At 40.6% G+C, this 22,606-nt stretch overlaps 1 protein-coding gene across 1 annotated transcript in view; it reads right to left on the minus strand.

The window, feature by feature from the left end:
- Positions 1 to 208: 208 nt before the first annotated feature.
- The window catches only part of MICAL3 (microtubule associated monooxygenase, calponin and LIM domain containing 3), a 146,586-nt gene continuing 124,188 nt past the window's right edge, over positions 209 to 22,606 (minus strand). Inside the window, exons 38-43 of the mRNA XM_090145484.1 lie at positions 22,139 to 22,232; positions 17,845 to 17,895; positions 8,554 to 8,619; positions 6,187 to 6,286; positions 5,262 to 5,335; positions 209 to 5,179 (exon numbers count right to left, since the gene is read on the minus strand). Coding sequence (XP_090001610.1) covers positions 4,995 to 5,179; positions 5,262 to 5,335; positions 6,187 to 6,286; positions 8,554 to 8,619; positions 17,845 to 17,895; positions 22,139 to 22,232 — 570 coding nt within the window. The 3' untranslated portion in view covers positions 209 to 4,994. The remainder of the gene's footprint in view (positions 5,180 to 5,261; positions 5,336 to 6,186; positions 6,287 to 8,553; positions 8,620 to 17,844; positions 17,896 to 22,138; positions 22,233 to 22,606) is intronic.

Genomic DNA, 22,606 nt, shown 5'->3' on the forward strand with positions numbered 1-22,606 from the left:
TTTCATTTCAGACAATTCAGATGGGCTCAAAGTGTTCCAACAATAACAAAAAAAAAACCAAAAAACCTGAAGTGGAGCCCTGGAACACCCGGCCTTTTATCTCAAAATCACCTTCCTCCAGTTCCTGGCTTCCTCATCAGCTGTGGGAGTGGATGCATGGGAAACAAACGGTAACTCCACGAACAAAAAGAAAAAATAATTAATGACTTTATTTTTTTTTTTCTTTTTTTTCTTTTAGTTCAGTTGGCCATCTGAGGTGCTAAAATCTCAACACCAACGAAGCAAGTGTGCATAAAAACAAATGATAAAACAACCAAACAGAAAAGAGGCTGGAACAGTTTTGGTGTTTTTTGTTGTTTTTTTTTTTTAACAAGTAGGGTATATACGCTTTTCTGTTAACACTCCATACATGCCAACCATAAAAGCCTTGAACAATCTGAATATCAGAGTTCACTCTCATTCAAAAGGGAAGATGCCAAGGCAAATCCCTTCACCTGGAACAGACTTCACACGCACGCACGCATGCACGCACAGATACAGAGAATATTTAAATTACTGCAATGCCATCAGAACTTGGCATCCTCCACACCTACTTTCAGTGACATCCTCATCTGCCTGCTACTCTCTCATAGCAGTCCTGCGAGCAATCCAAAAGTAGAGGCTTTTGGAAAGCTTCTAATCTCTGTTACTTTGCAACAGTCAAGAGCAGGCAACCTCTCTCCACCAACTATGTACAAGCTAGTTATTAGTATGCTTTAGAGTTCTCTTTATTGCAGACAATGATGATTTAAATTCCAATACAGCCATATTGTGGCTTTTCAGTTTGTACTCAGGAGATTTTATAATGCAACACCTTCCTAGTCCGCTGGCGCTCGGTGTAAACATTTAATTGAAAACTCATTTTAAAAGAATATTAACCAAACAAGGTGTAGCTGTGAAAATTTTAGGAACAGCTGCTAAGAAAATAGAAATGCTGGCTGCTCTAGATCATGCAGTCTAGACCACTTATAATACTTCATAATGTTCAGGATTAGGATGTATAAAAATATTAAAAACCACCAGAGTGCACACAAATGTGGTGACTAGCTCTATGCAAGCACCGTGTTCTAACAGAGGCCTAGGCATTGCACAAACTCAGGTTCTTGACCGCAGGGGTAACCCATGGATCCACTGGTGTCTTTACATACAAACAAATATTTACATAAAATGCAGAGACAGAGAATAGCACAGACTTTTAAAACTTGTAGTTTGCTTGAAAATATGTTCAGCGACGCAGTTTGTATCATGCCCTAGCGAGACCATGGGGTTTTGGTTAGCTGAAAGAAAAAAAAGGAGCATGTCTGGAAGTTGGAGCTGAAAGATGCTCTTGTCATCTCCCCATGCATAGTTCTCTGAAGCTCAGGATTTTACAGCCATTTGTGAGCTTAAATGAAAAGACGGTAAAAGGAACAGAACAGTTGAAAAAAAAAAATAATGTATTTGTACTGTGAAAACAGCAGATTGGGTGTTTTGGCAGTCTTCACTCCCCCATCCCTACTTGCTTCCTGGGTGTTTCCAGGAGGTGATATCACCTCCTCCTTTCCCCTTAGGGGACTGAAGTGCTTGCCACATCCTCAGTGTGCCCATTTGGAAACAAAGGTGGGTTAGGTTCTGAGCTCTGTGCTCCTCCCACGACACGGAGGAAGGAGCCAGCCCCTGGTATGGGGAATGTCACATAGGGGCATACAGGCAGATACCTTTGCATGCCTAATTCTCAGAAGCTGAGGGCCTTCTCACTTCCTTCATGTGCATGACGGACACACGTCATTGAATACACATGGCTGAGACAAGTGCTGCTTCGCACCTGGATAGCACTAGGAGCTAGAACATCCTACTTGGATTCTCATACAAATAAGGGATCTTGTGGTCACAAGAGCCTTCTTTAGCTTTAAAAATACAAAGTTTGAATTAAAAATATTCAGACAGTAAAAAAACCCAGTATCTGGTATGTAAGTTATATTCTTAAAGTGCAACTGAACAGCAAATACAAGTTGTGCCTTTTAAAACCATTTGATATAAAAAGGCCTTTTAAGATTTCCTTTCATGTACTTTCAATTAATTTGTGTGTGCGATGTTAGGTCTCCACTTTCATTCTAAGTGCTGGAGGACTTCAGCACAACTCAGAGAGTTTTAGGATTAGGATATGCATTTCTCCCCTGCAGCAGGGCATTACACCCTCAAGTGATATGACTCAGGCAGTGAAAAAATCTGGCCCATGTCCCCCAGCATGAGAAGGGATAGGTACTAACCTGGTATGTCTTCTTTATACAGCTCACATTCAGCGATCTTTTGTTAAAAATTAAATATGGTCCATATACACTACAAAAGGGACTGAGGCCTATTCTCTCTGTGTGCAGGACAGTTTACTGTAAACTACTGAGGTTGTCTCTTTCTTTTCTCCTCTGCAGGTTCCACTGGCCCCTCATGCAGACTATGTAACCTACTACCATTACCAGTTTGAGTCCTACAGCTGGCCTCTGCACTGGCAAATAGGGAGTACTCTGCTAACTGAATCCTGTTAGTAGGCCAACACTCCTCAAGAATTTTGACCAGTGAGCGTGGCATAGGGGTATGACTTTCTAACATGCATAGTTACTAAGTAGCACTGAAGCTGCCTACCTGCTTTGTTTCACAGCATGTGTTTAATTTGTAATGCCTTAAATGACAATGGTAAGGAGGGGAAAAGAGGAAACTCCTGAAGTATAAAAAACAAGTTTCTGTAGTTAGCAATCAGCCCTGCTCACAGACCTTGGAGACCATCCTACCCATTCTTCCTCAGCATGAGATATGTTCATCCATCAGAGGTGACCTCACGTTATAGATTGCTGGCCTCTTTGAAGGAGGCAGAGAGTCAACAGCATGAAACCATTTATCCTGGAACAAAGAATTAAAGGATGTTCGGCCCTGCTTGGGCATCTTGCACCAACAGCGTGTGTTCAAGCTGAAAGAGCCATCATGCTGTATAAATATGCTTGGGAAAGGAACACCTTTCCAAAGACACTGGAGAGCAGGCTTAGTACTTCCTTCACATGAAAAGAAAATAGGCAGTAACTCAAGGGGAAAAACAAAAATGAATTGAAAACAACTTCTTAACACATTACGTTAAGGATGGGACACAGACCCAACACACAGTGCCATTTCAGCTCTGTGCAACAAGTTAAGGATGCAGCATGCTCCTGAATCTGTAAAACAGTGGATGGTGCTGAATTGCTAAGTGCATGACCTGCGCATTACTTAACATACAATTGTAGTGAGTACCCTCCTAGCTTAAAAGCAGCAGCTTCACCAGCTGAGCCAAAAGGAGCTTCTTCCAACAGGAAGCAGCAGGAAATGTGCTATTTTTGTTTTGTTGTCCCTCTATCTCAGGAGTGTGAAGGGCCCCTCTTTCAGTGAGAAAGGGACATATGGGATATTTCTGCCTTACATTTTTGGCTTTCTCATTATAAAAAATTTAAATTTAAATAAATTATAGGTTTATTAGTCCAACAGAGGGATTTTTGGGATGCAGAAGAAAAGTATGGTAGGAACACAAAATAGATTCTTACAACTCCACAAGTGTGCAGGATTTTATCATAAAGGAAATCTTGCTAGGGCAGGATGCGTCCGTGGGGTCCATAAAGACTGCCCTTGCTCTGTAAGAGGGACTAATCCGCAGTAGTGTCTTCCTCTGATAGAGTTAAAACACTCCCCCATCCCCCCTCGAATATGTGTAACATTAAAATTATTATAAGAACACTAATAAATAGCCACAGGTAACAACGTCCAGTAATTTAGAAGTGGAAGTTGTAGGATGCAGCAGGCACACACACCTATCACTCATCCATTTTTTTTTTTTTCCTAAAAGATACAAAAATGAATTTTCTTTCAAGTATTAAAAAAATAAGTTAATCGACATAAAAGGGTCAAAGTGACTGAGGGCCCAGGCAGGTCTTAAGCTTCGTTTCCAATGTGCAAAAACAAAATATAGAGGAAAAAATAAAAACACTGAAAAGTCTTAATGGTGGTTTCAGTCACTTAAGGGCTTCTCCCTTTTAGGAGCTGAACAGCCAGGGAATGCTGCTTGGTAACACCCCTGCCCCAGCGCACACTCAACACTGTCCCACAGTCAGTTTTTCCAGTGTCAAAACAGTCGCAATAAAAACAGAACGAAGAAGCCCATCAGCCTCTGAGCTGTGGCCAAGAAGATAAAGGCCAGCAGCAGCTGTCTCTCCAGTGTGTAGCAAAGCAGAAGGGCATCTTCCGTCTCTTCTTCTCCCCTTTTTCCCCAACAACAAAGACTTAGGAGACTGTGACAGGGAGTAAGTCTTCTGATGCCCAAATCTCTTTAAAAACCGTGAGGCAGAGAGTTCCATCACGCATAACTAGTAGTATCTTCTCTGTCTCATATTTCTTCATATCCATGCATAATAACCAACTGTAAGTTTCTTTGGTGGGGAGGAAGACTAAAGCAAAGAAGGTGCTGCCCTGGGCTTCTGGAGCTCTCCTGAATAGCTGACTCCACCAAACAGGTTGCTACAGGCTGCTGTGGTTTTCCAGAGAGGGTTGTTACTTCCCTCCCTTTTATTAGGACTGTTGTAGTAAAAATGGGAAAGGAATGGACCGCCATAAATCCAGGTTAGTTAAGGTGCTTCTTCCCTTAACCTCCTTCCCCACACATGGATTATTCCTCTCCCTGCTACCAAACAAAAAATAAAATACAGTCAATTGTACTGAACTTCAAGGAGACTCCACAGACTCAACTCATTATCTTCAACATGGCTTGCAGACATGTAAAACTTAAGCTTCTGGAACCAACACACTTATCAAAAGGCTTCTGAGTGCTTCAAACCGAATCACTGCATGCTGTCGGACCCTTCGGAGATTTCCCCTTCAACATCTTCCTATCCATGTAATTCTGGCGAACTCAGGGTAAGCCAACTGGAGAACACAAACCAGCAGAGGTAAATGTATCGAGCTCAGGACCAGTTCAAACTAAATCCTTTGGAGAGCATGACTGCCTCCAGGTCCTTGTCTTCCTCTTTTTCTCGAAGCCGTTGCTCCTCAAGGAGAGCCACGAGAGAATCTCTCTGCTCTACTACTTCTAGCATCTCATTCAGGATCCTCTTCTCCTCTGAGAGCTCCTCGTCTGTCTTCAGATGATCTACAGAGATATCAAAAACTGTTAGCACACGCAAGACCAGAAATATGCATACAAACTATGAGGTAATCTTTACTGCTCTCACCTTCCACCGCCATCCTCTCCCGGAGTTCCTGTTGTAATCGACTCTGCCTGTCTTCCAGTTCTAGCTCCCGAGCGCTGGAAGGGAAACACACCAAGAGTTCAAGTTCTGGATGTATTCAAATACTCTGCACAATTGTTCCATATCCATACTCAATTTGTGTCCCCCTCTAGATATCTGCTATGCATTTTATCAATCTATTTTAGAACAACTTCAAAGACACCTAATGTATAGAACTAGATTTTTAAAGATTAAATCTGAAAGAGTGTGAAACACTGGGAAGAAGCAAAGCTGCAATCGCTGTAAAATCATATCTTACCTCAACGTTATCTGCTAGTTGCCACTCTAAAGACAAATTACTTAACAACTAAGGTCATGTCAGGCCGTTGCCATTTCAGATTCCAATGCAGACAACATCTTGGGGCTTTTCTGACAAAGGCACCAAAAGACACCAAGCTTCCACACTGCTCAGGTCAGCTGCTGTACTCAGAAACTAATTCCAGTGAATTTGCACCATGGGAACTAAGAAAGCTCACAGATTTTTTACAGGAAAAAAATCTGTCACGTGAGCCCAAATGAGAAGCACTGGAGTCCCACTACAGGCAGAGAAGAGGTATGCCATATGACAAAGGTAACAGAATTAAGCAGTTTGGCTACACTTAGAAGCCATTCGTTATTTCTTCGTCACTCAGTAATGTGCTGTGTTTTATCCAACAACAGCTTGGAAAGGACTGAGAACTGAACAAATATCCTTACTGCACACGTGCAAATAGTTCTTGTACTCTTCTGAAAGTTTAATCCCTATTTCAGCCAAGAATCAAACTAAGCAATAAGACTGCTGACTTTCAGGCAGGGAAGACAGTACTGACAAATCTTCCACTGCTATTTATAAAATAATCCCTCTTTTGAAGTTTGCACACTGACTTACAAGATCATCAGTTCGGACTCATAGCGAACCAAGGCATTCTTCTCCTGCACCAGCTTGAACCATTCTTGCATCAGCTTGGGATCATCCTTCTTTCCCATGCCTGCAAAGAAGAAACTTGGTAAGATTGAGGCAAAATGCCACACAATCGTTACAAGCCCAAATGGCAAAAACAACAATGGGGCAAAATGTGCAAAGAAAGCCGAGCAAGATGCTGCCAGAGCACTCCCAAGCCGGGTCCATTCAGTTTGCCTAGAGCACACAAAAGAGTGGAAGTCATCTCCAAAAGGATTCTCTTGTCTTTGGAGTCTGATTTTTATTATTATTTTTTGCTTTCTGATTTTCTTGTGATTGCTTGTTTCTTCCTCACATTTAACTGCAGAAAGCCCACACTTCTTTACTTCACTTTTCCTTTCATTAGAAGAGCTTTATAGTTCCTCATGCCAGCTACTTAAGTGTATGCTCATCAGAAATAGATTCAATTGCCACTCTACATCTTATTTACTTCAATTGCACATCCTCAATCGTTTATTTTACTGATAGAAAGTAACATCTTTTTTCAATAGCTGAATGAGTGTTTGTGACTGCTCCTCCTAGCCACATGCATCTATCCACCCTGACGATCCCCTGTGCACAGTAAGCACAGAAACTACTTCTGCTGTATTGCACATCCGCACCAGAAACAAAGAGAGAACCCCCAGACACATTTGCTAATGTGAAAGTGGAAGCAAAAAAATCTTGGGTCATGGTATTTTTCAGTTGGTATTTTTTAAACCAATTCATAAATCGATGCAATAGAACACTGATCTGTCAGAAGTTACCTAGGATAAACTGCAGAATTCTGTTCCCAAAGCCTTTTGTAGATTTTTACCAAACATAAGAGCTTACCAGGAAAGCTCCTCTTGGCAGTCCCTTCTTTTGGGCCACTGAATTCACACTGAATTATCTGCAGATGAGTGCCTTGACTCTTACCCAACGCCATCAAGAACCTTGGCAACTCACCTACCTGCACAGAAACAGAGGCCAGAGTAAGGCCTCAAAGTGAGTCCTACAGCATTTCCTGAGCGCTACAGCATTTCCTGCCATGTATGGTAGGCATTCTGAAGTAGCTAACAGCCCTAAGTTTGTTATTAAGGCTACATGCTATCTACACCAAGACCAACACCTATTAATTAGTCATTTTGATTCCAAACATAATCATGCAGCAAGCTTGCTATTTAAACTCTAGGAAAGACTACACGAATATCACATTAATGACTATTAATGGTCAGGTCTATGACCTGACTTCATCCTTCTGATCTCAGAGAATTGCTGCACTGGAGCAACGTAAAAACAGGTCTACAATTCCATTGAACTGCAACTCAGTCTGAGAACATCTGCTTTTGAAAAATTGACAGAGTAGACCCTTGGGAAATACCAGACCCAGCTGTACAACCCTAAGAGCGTTCAGCTTTCTGGGCTTGATATCAGTGTGTTGCTCATTTCCAAGCATTCCTTTCTGAGCATCTCTGCACAATATGCCCATGTGGCAGCAGGAGAGGGAGACGGTACATGCAGATGTTCAGTGCAGTGGCGCATGAAAGCACTGGGAAGTCTCCCTGTCCCTTCCAATGCCAGGACGTACAGAAAACAAATGCCTCTAAGAAAAAGCCAAAAACACAGCACTACTGACCTATGGAACATATTAAGTATTTTTAAACAGCCAATGAGCAGAGGAAGAGTGGTAGGACTGAAGAGAGAGCACTGACAACTGATATGAGGGAGCACCATGGAAAGCAAAGTAAGTGGTTAGCAAAATTACACCATGAACACACAAACAGCCCCCTTCCCCCATGCCTTGGCAATGGAAACTCTATGGCAAACTCCATTTGAGACAGTTAAAGAACTCACTCAGCAAGACGGATGAGGGAAAACTAGTCTAACTTAAGGTTTGTTTACTTTTAATGTTCACGGATGTTTTGCAAATCAGTCCTTTAAAAAGACACAGTATTCCTTTAATCCATGTAAATTAATTAAAAGGCAATTTAAAGAAGCAAATTTTCTTCCCTTACCCCACCTTCCAAACACCTCTCAGGAGGAATGGAGAAATCAAAGCCATCAAATGCAAACAAAGTTTTGAGTGTGATGTTACTGCTCCCTCCACCGCTCCACCACGCCTGCCACAGCACAGCTGGGACTAGCAAAAGGGATACTGTACCTTTAGTAACTTGTCATAGGCCCACAAAGCTGGTTACCAGGTTGCTACTGAGAAGGATGGCTTGGGGAAACAGTAAGAAAAGGCTGGGGGCCCTGTGGTCACTAGCTGACTGGTGCTGCTGTGACAACCCAGCTGTGGTCAAGGAGAAGAGGGAGCATGTGAGGTTACATTACCTTCGTGGGCACAGCAAGGGCAGAAGGAGAGAGGTCTACGACGTGGTGTCCCGCCATTGGGCTCAACTTCAATAGGACCAAACGAGGAAGAGGAAGAGGCAGGAGAGGAAAAGGAAGTTGGAAGTGGAACGGAACAGAGGAAAAGGGATGAAATAAAAGACAAGCAAAGGACAAAAAGCGTAAGAGTGAGAAAGAAAGGAAACACAAGAAGAAAAGAAAAAATACAAGAAATGGAGAAGCAGAAACAAGGGAACAGTCTACAGATGAATAATGTCTCTAGCAAGCACAGATAACAGATAAGAGGTAGGCTGAGTATCAGTGAACTTACTGAGCTGTACAATTCCTAGACAGGAGGTTATTGCTGACTTTTTCCTAACATAAATTTCCAATCACATGTTCTTTAACTGAAAAGTTTGTGAACAAGATGTCAGGACGAGCAGAGATAAATATTTAACTCCTGCTGATAAATCTCAAATTTCAAGCAGGGTTACAAAAAGTCTCGCCTGCATGCATAAGACTCCAGCTTTAAACAGCCAGCCCACCTTATGGCTCTATCAGGCCATGTTTTTATCACCATGGCAGAATCCACTAATGGAAGAAGCATCCTTTTAAATCGAAAATAATTCCTTCAGGTAGGGAACATCACAGGGAGAATATGATTCACGTGGAACCCATCCGCCAGGACCTGCCATGTCAAGCATGGTGAGTACATGTACTGGGTTGGTGCTTAGAGGAGAATCAGCTTTACGTGGATAAAAAAATGATTCATGTCAGTTTCTGTGGGGGGAATGATCACCTAAGGGCATTGCATAGATAAAATGGTGAATTTAAAGCTGTCCCTTGACATTCTCATTTCACAAAGCTTACAAATCCTGTTAACATCAGTGACTTACTGAATATTTTCCATCATCACAGTCACTCAATGAAGGACAAACATTTCTCATCTCTACAATGGTCCAGCTGCTTCAACACTTACAATCTGCTCTTCAGCTGTACTTAATGTTGCAGAGACAAATAGTAGAAAATAACTGGTATCACTTTAGTAGTTACAGGACAACAAATGCACTAAGGAGGTGATGAGCCTGAAATATCAAAGCCAGCAAACTAAAACACTTGCTACTCTGAATGAAGAACCTCATTTATAAATGGGAGGCATTCCTGTTTGGGAAAAGGAAGCTCCAGAACAATAATATGGTAAGAGTAATTCGTAAAGTGGAGAAGCCAGCAGTTTGATACATATGATTTGAAGACAGCTTTACATAACTCTAGACTAGCAGCAATCTGGGAGAGCTTTAGAAGGGACCATCACAGAACTAGAACAGCACATGGAGGACGCACTGGAGTGAGAGGGGGAGCACATCGGCTTCACAGCCTGTGTCTGAGCAGCAAGGCTTTCTCAGACAGGAAGAAACCTCTGCATTGGGGGCAGGAAGGGGCAACATTAGGAGACGTTCCACAGTTGGCCACATGACAGTTACAGATAAAGCACCGTACCAACAAGTTGACAGTACCAGAAACTTAATTCTAGTTATTCGGTCTTCCAGCTTCTTCACTTAAAATGAAAAATGCTAGGGCTGTTTTTCCTGTGATTGCCATTTCACAGATTTAGGTTACAAAAGCGAAAACAAGTCCCCAAAACAATGAAACATACAGGCTATCCTCTGTGAAGAAGCTTCCACAGAAGGTAGAGCATGTAGTGCGTTATGCCCATTACATTTTTTGTTTCACATCCTACCTTATTCAACATCAATCTTTCACCATATAAGCTCTTAACTCTAATTGATGGCCTACCTGTTCTTTTTTGGGATCGGGAAATGGATATTTAACTATATGGAAGAATCCACTTCAATTTCTCAGGGTTTGAGATTTCATTCAGAATTTTAGGGGGTGGGGTGATATTGCTGACTTAAACACAGTTACATTTCTAAATTTCAAACTGTGGAGTTACAGATTTGGTGAGGAATTCTGAAATTTGCCATATTTGATCTTAAAATAAATACCTGGTATTGAAAATGCCATTTATCTCATTGCAACAATGGCCACAAACTAATAACTTTTGTCATCAGTAAACAAAGTGTCACATCTTAAGAAGAGATACCAACTTTGGTCTCTAGTAAAAAAGCCATAGGTCTTACACAACAGAAGACAATAGCACAAACACCCCTCCACATCATGTTTTCTTCCTTTGGCCTTAGTTGTTCTATTTTTTAACAGAAATATACTCCTCTCCACTCCTAAGAATAATGTGTCCTTGAATCAAGTTACAAAGTCTATGCAATCTATACTTTTGCTACTGAAAATATTAATATTGCTCGTCATTAAGGTAATGAATATAACCTGCACTATTAAGATATTTTCCAATTATTCCAGTTGCAAATTATAGTGGCATTAGTGAACACAGGTTACACAATTGTTGCAGTTGCTCTGGAAACAACATCCATCAGTCTATGATGATTAACAAGCCATAATGGTTAACAAGCCTTTGAAGTGTTCCCTATTTCTTGGAGGTCCTAAACAACAAGGGCAGAGTGAAGTGCAGCCTGAAACTTACCTCTTGTTCTCTAAAGCTGTGAAAACTGCACCAATCATTAAGCCCCAGAACGTAGTATAATCCAAACTCACAAGGATTGCAAAACATACAACGTAGTAGAATTTTAAGTGTACTTTTAAAATTTTCCCTAAGGTGACAATTATGAAAACTGCCTCCCCAAACCTGCTAACGTAAGTATCAATGCAGACGGTACAGATGCTGTAAGCAGACTGAAATGGGAACTTTCTGATTTTAAGAGGAAAAATATTTTATTGTATTTCCTGAAAGGATAAAGATTTTTCAACAACAGTAACAAATATTGAAGTATGTTTCATGTCACATATTTCACTATCCTTTCAGATGAACTTTTTCAAGGAGGCCTCTTAAATGTTTCAGAAACAGAAAACTAGAAAAAAGATCACTTGATGAATGGAAAAGGCTTTACTAATGTACATTGATACATTTACAGATAGCGAATGTATCATCAGATCACTCACATTCCTGCCAACTACACAGCACAAGTTCTCACTGTGAACATTTATATCTAAACACTCCTGAGAAGAGCCCGAGCACCTCACTGAGTACTATAAAAAGACTGCACTGTCTCATCTTCCTTGCCTTTCTCACTCGTCTGCTTATACTCAGTAAATCCCTGCATGTCTTCTTATTTCCCCCAAAGCCATCAGTAAAGCCACTGTAGACATCACAGCTTTCTCATTACTATTAAGTGAAATCACCAATGAGCTCATTAAATAAAAAATGTGATCATCACTGCAAGACAACTTTCCTGATTGCAGAGTCATGGACAGATGGAAAAAAAAAACCTCTTCTTTTCAAGCAAATTAAAAAACAACAACAACAAAAAATAATGATTCTGTTCACGTCCCCTACCACAAAAAAAAAAAAAAAAAAAAAAAAAAGGCTAGGTCAGGCATCACAGGTTTTTATCCACAGCACTATTAGTTATGTGCTGCCCTGCTGATGTCCTTTGTTCCAGGCCTACTTCACTGTGAAACCTTCAAAGCAGAGCCTATAACTCAAGAAACAAAGATGGCAGGCAGAGGAATTCAAAAGGGTGCACGGGAAGACAGCCACATCCCATCAATGATTTCACTGGAATTATCTTGCCTCTGCAAACAGTGCTCCCCAGATCTTTCTGAGTTCACACAGCCATGACAAGAAAGACTTTGTTTGCCACAGCACACTTGATAGTCTGCAGACTTGGCTGAGTCATAGAATCACTAAGGTTGGAAAAGACCTCCGAGAACATCCAGTCCAACCATGAATTGATGGAAATCAGGAGATAATCCAAGAATAGATGCCAGAGCTCCTAAGCCTCTCCAGGAAGAGAAATTTTATAGCAACCATGAAGATATTCCTTCCTTTTCACTCTGTGTTGTTCTTTGTTGCACAAGCTACACTGGACTCTGGTCTTCATTTTATTTTCCTGTTGTTTAAACATCAGTACTTAAGAATGGTTTTCTCCTGTTCTGCTGTAGCAACACAATACTCCTTTGCATTGGACTGTAGTAAAAATGATCAATTGGGAAGAGGAAAGCAAATCAGAAAGTTTAGGGTGGCAGATAGTGTTATCCTTAAGGTACAGCTCCCCATTCTTTGTTTGCAGAAATCCTACAATATGAGAGCTGCAACAATTTCCAAGAATTGGTGAGTCACCACAAATCACAATTACTTCAGCGGATGTACCACAAACCAAATGGGATCACATTCTTCACAAAATTTGCATCCAGAAGGCTTCAATTTCTGTATGACTATCTGTGAAGTAACCAGGGCAGTTCGGAAATCAGCATATGGCAACACTGGGTAGGAAACCCAGCTCTGAGGCTAATTTCCATTCTCATAGCACTGCTATGCCAGCACTTGGCCTTATAAGCCAAGAGCATGACACTTTATAAATTCTTATTCTATTAACAACTCCCATGTGCCACTTAACAGCAGATGAAGAACTAATTTTATCTCAGTACTTATAACACAGATCAGTTAAACAGAGATCAGGCAAACTGTGGTAGTAACAGGAAATACATGCTTTCCCATCTTTCAGAAATTGTTCATGGTAAGAAACTGGTAACAAGTGCTGAAAAATAAAGCATTTAGTGAAATTGTTGTAAAAGAGCATGAACACAGAAAGCCAACTCTTGCAGAGTAAGAGCCACACAATTGTAGACATTATAAAATTGAAGGAAAGGATTCTGACAACTATCCCATAAGTACATTGCTCAAGGTGTCTGACAGCAGTTTACTAAAACCACGTCGATAAGAACGTGCTCTGAAATACAATCATTCTAGGAAACCTGGGCAAAACTCATGGACCACTGCATTGCCATGCAAACTGAATACTGTCTTTAACCAGCAGAAGAGAGTGGGGAAAAAAAATTGAGGTGGGGAGGCTAAAGAAACCTGAAAAAGCAATAGCTGGAGCAGAACATGCAAATGACTGCATAGAAGTCTTCTGCATCCCACTAGACCTGAAGGCACTTCAAAATGCAATCAGAACTAGCGCAGGCCCACGCTGGCCCTGTCTTTGTTTCTGTGTGCATCTGTGAGTGGTGTCCAGAAAGAAGCAGGTAAATGACAACTGTTTGCTTACAGTTACCTCACAAGTACTCTCATTACACCTAACAAGTTCTGCTTATCAGATGTTCTTTCCTGCAAAGAAAACATGTTACAGTTTTGCTTCAGTGTCAAAAGCAGCTGCAGACTGAAAAAGTAATGTTATCCCACAATTCCAAACCTCTTGCTGGAGAGCTGTGTTTGCCAACCACAGGAATTAGGACAGTTCCCACTTCTGTATATCACACTGGCCCTGCAGAATTAAATCTGCAGGTCTTTAAAGAACGTAGTCAGCCCAGTATTTTAAATAAGCTAATAAAAAGTGAATTCTGGGACACTGTACTTCAAACAAAGTATGAAAAAATTTTAAAAACACAATTTCTCTTTTTTCCTGTTTACCCGACGTTCAGCAGAACCTTGTCAAGAAAGATTAAATATCTGAAATCAGCACTGTCAAATATACCAGCCTTCTTCCTGACTCCAACAGAAAGGAAAGCACAACTGGACTGTGGGGCTGCATCCCCAGTGATTCCCTGCTGGGTGCAAGGAAAATGAAGTCATCCATTTAAACATGGAGGGAACAACAAAGTTGTCTTCCAGAGTCAGACAGGGAGCTAAACTGGGACAAGGAACTGTTGGGAAAGGAAGACCTGAGACTGAGACTAATTGGGCAAGGAGACTAAGAATGCTAACTGCTAAAGAAGAAGTGGCAGAGAGGAGAGGGGAAAATAGGTAAGGGGTGGAAGAAGACAGATTCAAGAAGGTATGACCTAGGGTTGTCCAGAGAAAGAATAATGGTAGAAAAGATAGAAGAACTCAAAAATTTTGTGAGAAAGCCATTGGTAGGGATTGAATCTGGTGGCCTGAGTCAGTGGGAACACAAGGGGTAGAAGACCAGGAACAAGTAGTGGGGAAGAACAGGAGGTCTGAAGGGTAAACATTAGGATTTCTTTGTCAAAAAGATAGGGATTAAAATTAAATGCCTGAGAAGCAGAAACAAACTGAGAATGAAAATGGAAGTGGTGTAAGGAGCTTTGGATAGAAAAAGATGGGATTAGGACACAGATCGTCTGGGAAGTGAGTAAAATGAACAAAGTGTGTATCCACCAGAGCACTGGATCCTTCCAGTGCCTGGCTCAGAATCCATGTTTTCAAGTCTCACCATTCTACAGTTGCCAGCAAACACCTGTGAAATCCACTGATCATGTCCCATTTCCTCTCCATGAGGATCTACAGAGATGACATCCTAGTGTTGCTATCAGTTACTCCTTATGGTTAAGTGGCAGATTTTTCTGCAGTGGATCTAAAGGTTATAAATCTGATAATTCAACATAATACACAATCTTAATTTCAGTTGATTTAGCCAAAGGTAATGTTTTTAACATAGCTGCATACACACACAGGAAAAAACTACTCAGAATTGAAATGTGACCATCTGAAGCATGAAATGAAACATCTGCTTTAGAGCAACAGTACATGGTATTTTAGAACAGGAAGAGAGGATTATGACATCTGAGTAGAGCAACATGGGTAGCCAGGGTAGCAAACCGTAATCCTGTAAACTGGAACTTGACCAGGAGGTCAAGAGTTACCACACCTTGCAGAAGTTGTTGTTGTTGTGCAGCCTGTTACCACTAAATGAAATGCAACTCTTATTAATATAAAGAACATCCAGATGAAAGTAATGTCCTAATCACTTGAAAATAATTGCCAAGTTACAGATAACTCTGCAATGTATTTCTGCTTATCGTTCTACTGACAGCATGAATCAGAGCTATGCCCATGCCTCAGAGACACCAATTATTTGGAGAATAATTAACCCACAAGGCTTACAGTGCTCAGCAGGACCACACAGCCCCACGGGGTTTAACAGCACTTTACCCAGATGCAGCAGCCTGCACAGACACATTACTTTGAGAGCCAAGCTCTAAATCAGCCGCTGAATAGTGACAAGTATCAGCACAGCAATGTATCCCCTCTGGCATAAGTGTTCTGGCAGCCCTCAAAGCAAATAAAAAGCAAATGAAAGAGGCAACAAAACTAAATTATAAAGCCACATACTCAACAGGCTCTACTGGCTCAGTGCATTTAAAGGGATACTGCCCAGTGCTTTTTTTTTTTTAAATGTTTCTTTAGGGAAAGGTATTTTTGACATGAGCAGAATGATATGTTTTAAAGTGTATCAGCCTTATTTTTTTGTTTTCATTTTAATATCAACATTGTCTCTAACTGCTTGGAATCCAAATGACTAAGTCGCCACATAAATAAAAGCAGCTTATAATAGAAGCCCAAAAATGACTACTCTAGAGTGACAATTTCAGCTCAGAGAAATGGAAAAAGCAAAAAATACAAAATGTAAATTCATTTTTTTATTATTATTTGAGATTTTCTGCAACACAGTAATATTTAAGTGACAGTGTCCCTTTAAGTAAAGATTATTTTGCTTTTCTCAAAGCCACCATCAGTGATTTTGATGGGACTGGTGTCTCTAATGAGGCATTGGGAGAAGAAGGATGGGGAGGAGGGAAAGGTCTAGTGGAAATAGCATTAGATGGGGAAAAGGATCTGTTAGGAATAATTCAGCATCAACCCTTTTACAGCTCCCATTTCATGTTCACGTGGGTCTGGGCACTCCTAGGAAGAGGATTTCAAAGCCTCTCTGCAGAAGATACCTCGGGAAAGAATGCTGGTGGGACTGAGCAGTGTAAGAAGCACAGTGTTTGTGGAGGACTATCTCACCAAAATTACCAGCAGGGTCCAACTGGGCAACAAATCAGGTCTAATAAGAATGAAAAAAAGTCTTCCATTTTGAAACTTGATTCCAGTTGGCTTTTCTTAAACAACAAGGCAATTTTGAGTAAATCCCAAAAAGAGGTGCAAGCAGGTATTTTGTGGGTTAGGCTTCCCTTGGAGGAGGAGAAAAAATGAGAATTAAAAGCTTGGGCGTGATTTCATCTGAAGGTGCAAATGCAGAAAACAGTAAAACCAGAGGGAAGACCTCAAGGGATCTGTCTTGGGTCAGTTCTGGAGCACGTGGACCCTCCATCCTGCTGAGCTGGATGCAGTGCAGCCCCTCAACAAAAGCATAGTTTAATCAAGCAGTTTCATATTCTGATGACAGATGAAATGAAAGACTCTCAGATGGCAAAGCAACCTAGCAGGGTTTGCCTTCTCTTGAATCCACGGACAGATTTCTTCACTTTGTAAGAATAGATTTATATTAACTAAATCAGTAAAGGGAGTTTTAATTTTCAAGAGGGACAAATGTTAAACAAGCACCATTTACAAAGCAGAAGTTATCCGCCTACTACAGGATTCAGGAAGTAGCATTAATTAAGGAAATGGAGAACCACAGGGCAGACTGATGGCCACATTATAATTGTAAGGTGAGAAAAAAAAGAGCTAAAAGTAACATTAATTAAAGAAATGAAGAATCACAGTGCAGAGTGTCAATCACATTATAACCATCAAGCAAGGAAAAAAAGAGCCAAACTCTTGTATGTTTGTCACTTAAATGAGATACAAAAAATAAAATAACATAGCAAGCTTAGTAGCTGTGTAATGGTGCAAACAGAGGTGACTGGAAACAGTAGATTGCACCAAAACTGACTGCAACTCTACTTGTAGATTCTCTTCCTAGCCATACAATCAGACGACCCGAGAAATAAGAAATCTGTCATCTACCACTGCTTCCGAAGGGCCTTGAGGATGCATTTCTTGTGAGCTCATCAAAACACTCTTTGAAAAGAGCAAAAGAGCCTCAGAAGGAGAAAAGGGAGGCAAAGGCATAACTAATCCTTTAGAGTGCTGTAGCTCTTGGGAGTTGGTCAGATCTGCCGTTCCCTTTGCATTAATATATTTTCCTGAAGATTAGGATGGTAGAATTGGACTTTGCAAAGGAGAAACAAAAGTCAGAATGGCCACTTCTAGCAGGGAAGGTGGCTGGAGTGAAAACTGTTTATAAATTCTGAAATAATTATCAATATAGAAAATGCAAGAGGGAGCTTTACACATGGCTTGTGGAGTATGCCAGGATTTCCTCACCCTGAGCTGCAAAAGGGGTTCTGCCGTTCATGTGCAAGGACTGTTTCTTCTTGATTGTGAGCCAAGGATGGGAGAAGTAGGTGAAGGGAGGGGTGGGAAGGAGTGTCAGCAGGGTTAGTGTCAGCGAGAGGTTCAGCTATACATACCACCCAGATGCAAGTCGATGAGGTCACTGTAATAAGACTCTCCCCAATAGTCTATAACAAGGAATCGGTGAAGACAGAGTTATTGAGTCAGATACCCACCCTAGCCCCACACAATCAAAGCAATCTATGAGAAAAAAAGACATACAGGCAGACAGAAACAAAAAAGACAGAACAACAAGAAACATGCATCTATGTACGTTTGCACATATATATAATACATATAAAATTATGTCTTTGTTTATACACATATATGTACACACGCACATATATGTATCACAAAAATATATTGGGAAGATGAGGAGAAAATTCCCAGCAGGCAGGCATGGATATCCATGGAGAAAAATCAAGAAGTTTACACAGACACTTCACTCTCTCAGTCTGCACCAGCACTCGATGCTGATGTCTTTCCTGTTCCTGCTGAGGAAAGCAGAGCTATTTTTGTTGTTTTCATACTTTGTTGTTTAGGTCAGCTGCAAGAAAGCTACAAAGATTGACTTCTTGGAGGTGAATGTGTGGAGGATGTGTATGTAGAGAACACAAGTGAAAGGCACTGACTGAGTGCTGACACAAATGGCAAACGCAGAAGTGTGGCAAAAAGGGTTTCTGCTAATGCAGTACCTATGTGAGAAGAACATAAGAGGGTGTGAAACAGAGACAAGCCTGTCCACAGCTGCTAGAGTCAGGTACACCGTGAGTCTAGCACTGTATAATTATTCTTTGGGGAAGAGACATGGGAGTACCGAGAGCACTGTTTCTCACTGCATATGATTCACTTGATGTCAAGAGGTTGCTCTTAAATTTTTCAGTATCAAACTGTCAGTACAAGACATCTTAAAAATGACTATCAAAGTTTGTGCTAAAGGAGAACAAGGGAGAAGAAGAAAAAGGTTCAAGAAATTTCCAAGTTGATATATTTTTCAAGGTAATAATTGAAAAGTCGTAATAATGTCCAGACAGGCGAATGCACTATAATACAAAGCAGTGTTACTTTAATAGTGAGCCCACTCCAGCTGTCTCCTGAGATGCTGCAGAAAAATGGGATAATTTTTTCCTGAGATTATCTTACTTTACCTTGGCAGTGAAATGCCATGATGCAAAAGAAAATTAAAAACAAAAAGGGAAAAAAAAAACCAAAACCAGATGACAAAAGCTTGGCCCACCTTGTATATGACAAACTTGCCACCTTAAATAGAGCTTCCATTTCAGATCATTCTTACTACAAAAGCGACTGCCAAAGGGTGAGATCTTCAAAGATATTAGGAGAGAACAATTAAGGCAACTGAGTAATCATATGGTGTGAGACTATTTTCTGAATCAGAAACGAAATGTTAGGTTGAGCATTCACAGCTTTTTAAAGAACAGGAGGCCAGCTGCACATTCCCTGAGGCTGAGCCAATTTAAAAAAGAAAAAAAGAAGTTATAGAGAAAGGTGCAATTACTTTGTCAAAATTAAAGTCGACAGTGACCTGCTAGCATCATCATACAGAATATTTCAGCCTGACAACAATCAGATAAGGACTGTCACTTTTGGAAACAGTAACGAACTGTTTGCCCCATTGCTAGGATCTAAACTGTAAACTCATAGGACATTGCTGTGACTGTTCTGCTCAGTATAAACCACCTACTAAGGCTGAAACAAAATGGATGGAAAATAAAAGCAAAATTATTCTAAGCAAACAAATCCTTACCCAGACTATCTTTTTTTGTTCTCACCGGTCTTACTGAAAGATACATTCCTATAAAGGTGGGAAAAGGTCAAGAGGTCAGAGACATGAACAATTAAGTTAATGAAAGACCTCTACGCAAAGAAAAATTGAAAGATGACTAACAGGGAACATGTTGAAAGATGATAAGAGACTTTGGAAAGTAACTCAGACGGCCTTGTCTGTCTCTTTCTACAAAAGAAAAAGAATCATTACGAAATACAAAATTGTTTCTTCAGTCAGGATTTTCAAATATCTAGGACTAGGAAACTACTATTAATACTTCCAAAACTTCCTGTTTAAATGTTTAGTCAGTGAGTGACTTGTTCTCTCCCTACAGGGAGGGACGCTGAATAACCCACTCATTACAGAGCCCAATATCATCTCCAAGTTAACACTGGTGGCCCTCTAAAGGACAGGAATTACTTTGACCCTGTCTTGCAATCCTTCTCTTTTATGAGGATGGAGTATGTGTAGAAGGGGCATACTTCCCACCCTCCCCTTTCTTCCACTTGTACAAGTGTATTAAAAGGATCGTTTTTTCCCAGATGATGACAACATTGACCTTCCTGTTTTGTTTAGCTTTTGTTTACGCGGTTTCATTAAGAAAAACTTATCAGAGGTAGGGGTATAGAACCACATCTTCACACATCAGTACTGCTGAATGCAGCGGTCACTGTTAGGTCAATACCCAGGCAATGCAGTTGAGAAGAAAACTATTCTGCCCTCCAGAATAATTAATGGTATTGGAGGCAGAAATTAATTACACTTACAGGATGTGATGTCACATACTTTAAACAATAAAAAAATTTCTGCTATTTTATTGCAAACTTACGTGAAATACGTAAGCAAGAGTGGTAAAGGATGAAGTTTATTTTTAATCTTCAGTTAAAAAAGGCTATGCTTTATATATACATATATATATAATTATTTTTTTCCCCATCAAAATGTGTTTCTTGTTAATCCCAGGATATAACTGGAGAATTGGAGCTTGTGAATTCTTTAAGATGGAGTTAAGCCTCTGTAATCAAGAGAAAAGCACACCTTACAGGCTTCCTGAAGAAAAGAGGTTCATTTCACAAAGAATGACCTACAATTTCATAATTTCGCTAGGAAATCCACAAATAGAGAAGCTCATCTAAGACTGCTTCCATTCTGGGAGAGCTGAGAGTAAGGTATAATGCAAAGATTTAAGTCTGCAGCCTTCCATACAAAATACCAACTCTTATTCTTGGTCTGAACATTTTTTTTGGCATTTTGAAGGATGTTCTCTCAGCTGCTAAGATTTCCAACTTGTGCTGATATGTCTTATATGAATGTCATTTAGCAGCTGACTACTCAAGACAGACTTCCAGACGTAGAAGAAAAAGAGGAATCAGAAATAAGAAGAGGTGTTAATAAGCACAGTAACTGGCAGGCCAGCAAATAGAGTGGGACTACACAGAAATACACTGCATAAGGAGGGTGGCACTACCACAGAGAAAGGGTTTTTACACAAGGATACTTCTTGAACCCACACATTAAAAACCCAGTCAGATCACAATACCACTCCAGTCATTAAGACTGTTTTCCACACTTGTAGAACTTACTTGCTATGGTAACTATACAGACTGCTGCTTCAGTGTGCCTTCATGAAGCAGCAAACACAACTAAACTTGGTGAAGTAATTGGAAAGGAATCTCAACAGACTTTTCCTCTGGTGAACCTTCGCTGCTTAATCTTATACCATCTTCACAGGCATAGTGGTCACTCTTAAGTCCAAGCAACAAGCCGAATCATTCTTCCAATCTGTTCCACTGTTACCATTACTGATCTCTGGTCCTTGTAATCAGGTACATAATCCTGGGCATAATCCTATTAGATACATGCACACTGCATTTGCCTGCTGGATATTTGACTCCATGCAATTAAAGGACTCTTTTTTTTTCCAGATCATTACACTACTATTAGCATTACCTCAACCAAGTACTCCTCCACTCATGTTTTGCCAGATCAGGTGAAACTCATTTAGTTTAATTACAAATACAGATCACATTCATTTAACAGCTTGACATGGATACCTTTCATGTTTGCATTTCTGCTCTGCACAACTTTGAAGCAACCAGTGTGCTGGGCTGTGCAGTGAGGAAGATGTTCTGTGATGGTCCCTTGTAAGGACACTACCTTAATAATCCAACACAATAGAGAAAGCACACACAAATTCACAGTTATTTTCTTCATGTAGAAATGGGGTTCTTTTACTGTGAAAGCTGTGAATTGCAGCTAGGAACCCCCTGCAATTTTCTAGCTGTAAAATCCAATAATATGTAAAAAACAGTCAGACACCCATTATTAATAATTGGAGGATTACTTCCTGAGTCTCTGGCAAAGACGAGCAAACTAAGTCTCTGCCATTAGAAAGATCCAAGGATTAGAGGAAATACAAGAACAACAAGGCCTCAGAAAGAGAAGAAAAGGGGGAATGGATCCATATTGGGCTCTAATTCTAGGCTACAATGGTCCAAATGCCTCTAAAATCCAAGCACTGATGGACTACTGTACAAGCACTTGATAAAAAAACATTAAAAAGCAAACCAAGCTCTGCTGGATACCTGCTTCTCCTCGAAGGGCCTTCTCCACAGCAACCCCTCTCTCCTCTAGCTGTCTCTGCTTCTCTTCCACTTGTTCAAGCTGCCGCTGGATGATCTGTCGAGAAAAGAAATGAGCTTATCAATAGCAATTCTCCTGTTCTGTTTGCAGCACATATCCAGCACCAATTCGAGTTCAGTCAAATTAGCTGTTTGAAAACCAAGTATTTGCATCCAACAACAGAATGGCTTGAAAGCTAGCATACGGTCCCCTCCAGTGAGGACACCCCCATCTCTGCATCCTAGCATCTCGTTTTACAGACACCTGGATACTCACTTATTTGTTACAACTGAAATCCCCCTCCTAAATACTAAGTGAAAGATGTTGCCATTCGGTCAGCTGATCCCCTTCCTCGAGTTTTAAACAAAACCCATCTCCTATAAACAGTGCCAGTAGATTCTCTTGTGAGTTGAAGTTCAGTTGGTAACACT

Source organism: Phasianus colchicus, chromosome 1 (genome assembly GCF_987193195.1).
Source record: "Phasianus colchicus chromosome 1, bPhaCol1.hap1.1, whole genome shotgun sequence".
NCBI lineage: Eukaryota > Metazoa > Chordata > Aves > Galliformes > Phasianidae > Phasianus > Phasianus colchicus.